General features: G+C 28.8%; 1 protein-coding gene across 4 annotated transcripts in view; it reads right to left on the bottom strand.

Moving 5' to 3' along the window:
* Positions 1–1,386: 1,386 nt before the first annotated feature.
* The window catches only part of LOC117180203, a 27,425-nt gene continuing 20,047 nt past the window's right edge, over positions 1,387–8,764 (bottom strand). Inside the window, exons 4-6 of one of the 4 annotated variants that reach the window (XR_004468013.1) lie at positions 3,481–3,584; positions 3,158–3,351; positions 1,387–2,860 (exon numbers count right to left, since the gene is read on the bottom strand). Coding sequence is in view for 3 of the 4 variants with exons in the window: in XM_033372584.1 (XP_033228475.1) it covers positions 3,520–3,584 (65 nt within the window). In the remaining variant the exon portion in view is untranslated. Of the gene's footprint in view, positions 2,861–3,157; positions 3,585–3,739; positions 3,766–8,138; positions 8,187–8,764 lie in introns of those variants that run through there. The other 3 variants (XM_033372586.1, XM_033372585.1, XM_033372584.1) reach the window with 3 other exon arrangements.

Below are 8,764 nucleotides of genomic sequence, written 5' to 3' on the forward strand. Positions count from 1 at the left end.
TAACACAAAATATATATTTTTAAACATTTACATTATTACTTTCAATTATCTTGAAAAAACTATGGAAAATCGACTGTTTATAAGAGCTGTTTGGAAAAATAATTGTAAAGGCTTTTTTATAATAATCACTGCGATCATTATTATTACAGTGATTATAAAACGAATATTGAACGTATTTAAATTTTTTACCATTAAACTTTCTGTATGGATCCTGAATATGAACCTAAAGTCTGGATCTGACAGGTTGTTGACGTCGCGCGACAAGTTTGAAAAGACGTTTAAACATTGTACAAACATTGGCCAAGACGGCATTTCAACTATTGTATGCATCACTTACACCACCCGATGTATGTACTTAAATAATAGAAATACTCGTGGAGGCCGTCGTAACAAAACTCGGGCATATATACGATCGATTAACCTGCTAATAATTGTCTCATTATTTTTAATTTGAAAACACCCTTGTCTTTCTCCATATCACCTCCTTTTCCTTTTTTCTCACAACTGATTCACTTACGAATCGGTACAATTTTCCTATCAGCAGAAAATTCGATTAGTTTTTAAATACTGATAAAAATTCGATATCTATTCTAGAAATAAGAAAGATGAAAATGAAATAGCCGAAATGAGTTTTAAGAGAGCTATTCAAAAAATAAATACTGTGTACGAGATATATAATCAGGGTGTGGGTTCCGCGGACGAATTTAAATTCTCGGTTTCACTAATTTAACTATTTAAAACATTGAGCGTATAATATATGATTTGTAATAAAACATTTCAAATCTTGATTTGCAATGACAAATTTTTCGATTTTAAATACCGTAAAATTTCAAATGTTCTAATTTTAAATGAAAATTTACTACTATTTTATAAATGAACTAAACTAATTGGAAATTAGAGAATGAGCTGGTTTAAGTATTACAAATTTGGCCACTTAAATTTCAAAGCTTTCGAGATTAAAAAAACTCGAAGTTAAAGTCCTTGAGATAGTCAAATTTCCTATTTGAAGCCTTAAGGCCACGTGACCAGATTCCTACCTTACCGCCACTTTTTTTTATTTCCCAACTTATGTTCACACGAAATGTCACATCGAAGTGAAAATTTTTGACACTAAACAAGAAGCACTAAGAATAGTGGGCCTGGTCCTAAATTTGCGTAATTATAAAAAAAGTTTTTTGTTGTGAATAATTTTTTTGTTGCTTTTTTTATCATTATTATAGTTTAAGACCAGTTCCACCTTTCTTATTGCTTTTTATTTATTATCCTAAATTGACAACTGGATGTGGCGCTTCGTGTGAAAATAAGTTGGGAAATAAGAAAGGTGGCAGTAAGGTAGGAATCTGGTCACGTGACCCACTCGTCACATGGCCTTAAAGAGTCAATAATTTCAAATTTTAAACTTTACAAGATATTAAATAAAAATGTATAATTTTATTCATAAAAATCTGGTGAACTTCCAATTGAAATATTAACAATTACACAATTTGAAATGTTGAGAGTTCAGAATTAAATATGATTTAAAATATTAAAAAATTAAAAATAAGCCGTTTGCACAAGTAACTGTTAAAATGAAAAGTGTAGGTTAACAAATACGAAATTCTATATTCGGAAGTTTCTGATTACAAAATTTCGACTACATTTCTTTAAAAAATTATATAATTTTGTCATGCACTGTTTTGATATCATAAATCGTTTCTTCATAAATTTCAATTTTAAATACAGAAAAGAAACTGTTTTACTCATAAATACCCATGTGATCTTCCACAATAAAATCTTCTTATAGTTTGTGATGTTCTCTTTTTTTAAGCTATTGAAAATATTAAAACAGAATACAACAAATATTTAAATAATTTACAAAAATAAGAATTCTTTGTTAATATGTCCCAATTTCATTAAGAAAAACTCTCAGATTTCTTAGTGCGTGATCGACACCCTGTAAATAAAATCTGTAAATGATAATCGAGTGAAGCTGTTTCGCAAAATGTACTAAATAAAGCTTTGTCTTCGATGGCATATAAATAACGCGAATGAAATTTACAGAGACAATAACACATAATAGAACTAAATGAATACTGATCAAGCTTCAATGCTTTTGAATAGATCTAGTTAATGAGAGAATTCGAGAGACAGATCACAAACAAAATTAATGAGAGAGACGTTGATATGAAATGATCTCAAGATTAAACGACTTATTTCCTCAAGAGATTCCCTTTCCACAAAAAGTTATAAAATGTCTTCCAATATTTATCTGGGTCATTGCCAAAAAGTTGAGATTGTAACAAAAAAATCTTTAAAAATACGAATATTCCAAACAAAAGTTATTTAATAATGACTCCAGATTTTCGTCTTTTCTTCTTTCATTTAAAATCAAAAATCTCAAATTTTTCGCAATGACACATCTCTTCCTTCTCGGTTTCTTATTTTATGTACACTTCATAAATTCACTCAGCAACTTATTGAACTATTTACAAAAAAATCAAATATGTCGTAGAAGAGCTAGTCGTTTCGAATGCGATGTAAAATGATAATTATCGATCCTTACCGAATCCTGTAAAAGGAAAAGTTTCGAACTATGTACAAGAACTTAGTATCCTAAAAGGTTTTTCGTACGTGTGCCGCTTAACGACGAACATGTATATGAGTCTACTCGAGAGAAATTGATTTTATCAATCGAAAATGTAGATTTTCAATCGAAACTTACTTTTCGATTAATCCATTTCTCTCTATTGTCCAAAATTAGCAATAATTCGGCTTGCATTTTTTAGAGAGACAGTAAGTTATAAATTAGGCGGGCGGCCAAATCGAAGGAACGAAATTCGAATGAAGGATTCCAAAGACTTCTATATAATCCAAGATAAATCTGTAATTGAAAAAAGCTTTAAGTGCTTTAGATATAACATTTCTCTTTCCTCTTTTTGGGTTTGACCAAATTGTAATTACGGTTTTGTATTAGGTAGTTATATTAGGCAGTTATAATTTGTACGCAAGTTTAAACTTTTTTTTATAATTTCAGATATTACATTTTGAAGTAATTAAAGAGTAAGGAATTGGAAATTGAATACGTTTAGAAATGATTGAAAAGTTAATGTCTTGAAATAAAAGCTTTGTGGTGATCCAAAAATGCAAAAAAAGCTTATCAAGCTATTTTTTAACTTACCATAGATTGGAAGTCTTCGAAAAATCGACCGGCCCTTTAGAAATTTGGTCATAAAAGTATTTACATTTATAATACACCAGTTCAATGTGAAATAATGTCTGATCTTGATTATTATCAGCCTTTCTTCTTTTCTTTCTCCTTTATCATTTTCCATTTCGCATTGGTGGAATTTAGTTTTAGAATTAGTTCTGGAACTGAATAAAAGTCCTTGAACCTATTTGCTATTGAGTCTCTGGTCTTTGTGGAAAAGTAATTTCCTCTTTGGGGAAATAGAGGCTGTTTGTTGAAGTTTTCCATGATCAGCATTACAATGAGAGACTTACAGGGCTATTGAAAAATATTTGTTCGAAGCTGCAAATCCGTCAAGCCTTGTGCTGCTGTGAAGAAAGTCCTTCACTTTTGCCGATTCCGCTGGTGCTGGGCTGATCTGAAAATTCAGATTTATTTTTAAATCATATTTTCAATAAATCAAACTCAATTTTATACTTCAATTTTGAAATCAAAAAATATTTTTTTAATTTAAAGGGATTTGATTTAAAAGTACTTAAAGGCATGTGATACTTAGAAAATTGTCGATTTTACCAGTTTTAGGTTCCCCCGGATTTTTTCTAGAATAATAAATATTTTGTATTAAAAATTTGGGAAATGATAGCGAACATACTAACGCACGTCTCCACACACTTTTTTTGGTTTTTTTTTTATCAAAAAATTTTTGATATTGCTAACAACGTGCGCGTATATTTCTAGGTTATTTGTGTTACAATTCACCCGAGCGTTGCTTCCAAACTACACAATATTTTTGGCCGAAAACTTTGGACTTATAAATAAACATAGTAACTAATCTCCCGGAACTAACGTTGTTTGCAGGCAATCAAAAAGTTTATTTCATAAATAATTTCCAGATTATCGGAAAGGCAGAGATGAAAAACGACGTAACCACAAAATAATGCATATGCATAAAATTTTTATTTAGCATAATAAATTTTTTTTGTTATTAAATCCCTCAAAAAAGAGTCCGGGGGCGTCGTTATGATATTTTATAGCATCTCCGAATTCAGTTTTTTTAAATTTTCATTTTTGTGGAAAAAAGCCGGTGAAACTGTAAGTATCACGTGCCCTTAAATATGGGAAAGATTGAGCAAATTAGAAAACTTCCAAGTTTTTAAATCTATAAAGTTGCGACATGAAATATGAAGGCCATTAATCTTTTAACCGTAAACATTTTAATGCATTGAATTGAAAAACTTTAAAAATTTAAAACTAAATTTGTAAATTCGAATACCCATTTCATTGTTGAAGTTAAAGAATTTAAATGTACAAAATGCTGAAAATGGAAAGTCTTTAATATATAAAAACTCTAAATTGCAAAATTGAAGTTTATTAAGTTCAAATACGGCAGATTGGAAAACTTTAATGCAATATTTTAATAAATATAAAAAATCCAAAAAATCTGAATATTTATATCCAGCTTTAAAGAACGAAAACCTGTATTGAAAAAATGACGCTTACAAGACTGTCTTCCAAACTAAAAAGATACAATAGTGACATTTTTATGAAAAATGAGTTTTTGGTATCGTTGGATTCGTAAGAAAAAGCTGCATCTAAATGTGTTAATAAAATCTATTGATCGTTAATATTTATTGTAAAAAACGATTGTTTATAGATGAGAAAAGTCGAAAAAGTTGAAAAATACAACAGAAAAAGATACACAAAGCCCTTTGCGTGTCCTAAAAGTTGTACAAGGAAGGCAATACGTCATCAGCATACACATGAAAAAGAACCTAAAGAACTTTGTGTCTTTTTTGCGTTGTAAAAGTGACCGAGTGGTACGCGAATTGACAAACGAAAAGAATCACTTGCCCTTACGTTTCTTTTAGCCTTGTAAATTAGCTCGGACTCTGATCGGAAATCCACGGGAAATAAGTCCCGGCTAAATTCGGCTATACATAAGCGGCGATCGTTCGGGTAAGTTCGGAACAGCCACTAAATACACAGTGTCACTTACGATGTTTTGATGTTGTATTTTGAGGCTGTGCTCGATCTCTTCGACAAAGGCATCGTCCGCAAGTGACTTTGTTCTTTTTGCCTTGTATTTTTGACTTTCCGCGAATAGTAAAACATCGCAAGTCCATTTTCTAATATAAAGTGTTTAAAAAATCAATTTTTATTGCAAAATATGAAAAAGCACATTATTTTTACCCAAATAACGTATCTTAATTATCAAAAATTTTATTCGATATTAAAGTTCTTTGGGCAAGAAGTTTTTTTCGATTTTCTCAGTTAGAGTCAGATTGAACTTATGTATCTTTTTAGTTTGTACGGCAGAAGAAAATACTAAAAGCCTCAAAATATTAAAATAATATATTAACAAAAATTATAATTTTTTAAAAGAACTATATCAATATTGTACTTCTAACTGATCTTTTCTTATATTTAAATTCCAATAAAAATGAAAGTTGTTCATGCTTGTATATTCTTTATCATTCTGATGAAAGTGGCTTTAGAGAAAAACTTTCTGCAGCTTTGAATAGCAAAAGTTCTTCATCCAAGGAATCCTTAAGATTCTGGAGATAGATTTATCCTTCTTTTGCATAGTAAGTATAGATATTGATTTCTATTTAAGTCAAATTAGGATTTCAGCGAGATTAAACTACGTACAGCAATTTTTTTTTGCTTAAAATGTTTCAGTGATCGTTCTAATGAAAGAATAAGAACTTGCGTTTGGCAAGATTGTTGCGTATATTGTTAATAACAATTAAGTAAAAATTTAAACCATTTTTAACACGTTTTCTTGGATTGTTACTTCCGGGTTAACAGATATGTAGGTGACATTTTTTAAAGAATTTGTTGTGGACTCGAATGGCGTAATCAGTTTTTCTGTAACTCACATACTTAAACAAATTGTGTTTAAACAATCCTTCTTTCCCAACAGTTACACCCAACTTCTTCAGATTTTCCAACAACTGCAAGTATAGAAAAAAAATGGTTCATAACCATTCGTTATTAATGATGTAATATTTTTCGTTCAAACCTAAACAGTAGTTTTCCTTCATGAGCATAATTTGTTGTTAAATAATTTTATTCTTTAAAGACAAATTAGCCCCCAAATCATTCAACCAATTCTGGATTTCCAATTCCAAACAAATATTTTGGAATACTTTAAACCTTTTACTTTGAGGAATTAACAATCAAAATTAGATCACAATATTTTTTACACAGTGAAAATTAATTTAGGAGAAGGAATTCCAAAAACACACTAACCTTAATTAGTACAGTAATATCTCGTATATTATTAGTCGCAAGGGATTAGAACAGAGGTGATTTTCATCATTTATTCATGCACCACAAAAAAGTCTCTTACATTTTTCAGCTACATATATTTTAACCTGAAGTAACAATCCAAATGAACGTGTTACAGAATGTTTTAAATTTCCACCATATTGTTAATTAACAATATAAACAACGATTTAATAGACCTAAGGGTTTCAGTATTATATTAGAACGTCTACACAAAAATTACAAGTGAAAAAAATTGCTGTACATATTTTCTTGCAGCGTAACTTTTCTCAATTCAACTTTTTAATTTGTATTCGTTGATTAAATGTTTAGAACCTCGTCTCAAGTTTTAAAAAAAGCTCGGCCTTTTATACAATTCCAGTCTTTAAAAATATTCAAAAATCGTTGATAAAAACTTTAAATATTCGAAAAGATTTAAATTCTTTTATTCCAAATATCAAAGGCGTTATTTTACAGACTTATAAATATAAAAGTTCAATCGCATAAAAACGCATGTAAAAATTCGAAAGTAGTAGAAATAATTTGCTTTAAATGCATAATAATTCATTTGATCTAATATAGGTATTTAAATAGAACCATAAAGAAGAAAATCTTTCAATTGTAAAGGAGAAGAAATAAACAAAAATTAACTTTATAGTAACTAAATTTAAAAGCCAAGTGCACTACTTTGGAAATTATTGAGTTAAAAAAACATGAAGTTTTCGATTTTAAAAGCTGTTCAAATTGAAACTTCAAAGTTCTGAAAAACATTAAACTGGTAAAGCAACTACATTTAAGGATGTACACAATATACAATCAATCTAAAAACTTGCCTATCTTTACAATGATTTATAAAATCAACAAAAAATAATCAATAAAAATAAATAATAAAATAAAAATCGATAAAAATAAAATCAAAATATCTATTATTATTGTTATAAACAACCATGGTTTAAACTTTAATTAACACCGCCCAAATAGAATTGTAGAGAAACCTTCAAAGAATAAAATGAGGCCTTGATCATTAAGATTAAATAAAAATGGTAACTTTTCCCTAAAAAGAAAGGAAAGTCTAAACCTTTAAATACCTACTGTTAAATAAACAATTTTAACATAAATAATTTGTTTCTGAAGAATGCTTAGAAGCCTCCATTAAGATTTACAGAAATTAATAATAGATCTTTTTTTGTCGATTTTATAAATCGTTTTAAACATAGGGAACTTTTGAGATTGATTGTACGTAGTGTACATCCTTAAATGTCTCGAATTTTCGAATCAGCTATTTTGAAAGATCATTAGTTTTTTTTTAAATTAATATTTGAAAGCAATGCAATCGAAATATCACCGAATTTGTAATTAAGTTTCACAAATCCTTAAATTTGAAAATCATCATATTCAAAGCTTTGGAGAACATTTAATTTATTTAATCGAATAAATTTCAAGCGAATTTGATAATAATTAATTATTCATAGTCATTATCAAGTAATATCAAAATTCTTATAAATTAAAAAAAATGACTAAAAAAATTACACTTTTTATGAAAAATGGAAAAGACATCACACTCTTTGTTTTAATAATAATTTTAAATGTTTCAATTTGAAAATTCTTGCATGATATTGATTTATTTTGAGGGATTTATATTTTACACGGTTAAACTATAAAATTTTTCGACTTGAAATGTTCAAAACTAAAATTTTATAATTACCAAGTTTTTAGTTTCAAACATGCCTCCCAAACTGCAATGCTTTTGATCCTGAAAACATTTGTTCTGAGAAATTCAGTTCTGTATTACTTACTGGCTTACTGAGGGCGTTACAATACAAACAAGAAAATCCTCCAGTGAAGGCTTTAAGCCACGAAAAGAAATAAATATTCATTCATTTGCTGGTGTCATGGGCAATAGAAAATGTATTTTCTAAAAGCCCCAAAATAAATATTAATTCAGAGAATTATTACGGAAAAATCAGGGGAAACATATAAAAATACCTGTGATGATATTAATGTTATCTTATAACCTCTAATCAATTTTACAAAAATATAAAAAGAATATTTAGCGGGGTCGATTTCTCCAGTAATCTGAAAAACCTGGGTATTTGTGAACCACGAATTCTTCAAACCAGGAGTATTCTCTTCGTCCATTTACTTTGAGGGGTTGATAAAAAAGATATATAGGCTAGATACGTTTAGTCACCAATAACAAATTTAATTTCATAAAACCTAAATGTTACACAGTTTTTATTTCAAATTAATCCTAGGGTGAAATATTCAGAGTATCAAATAATTATGGAAACTTGCAGTGGCGGATCCAGGGGAGGTTTTTAGGAGGTTCAA

Source organism: Belonocnema kinseyi, chromosome 9, assembly GCF_010883055.1.
Source record: "Belonocnema kinseyi isolate 2016_QV_RU_SX_M_011 chromosome 9, B_treatae_v1, whole genome shotgun sequence".
Classification (NCBI taxonomy): Eukaryota; Metazoa; Arthropoda; class Insecta; order Hymenoptera; family Cynipidae; genus Belonocnema; species Belonocnema kinseyi.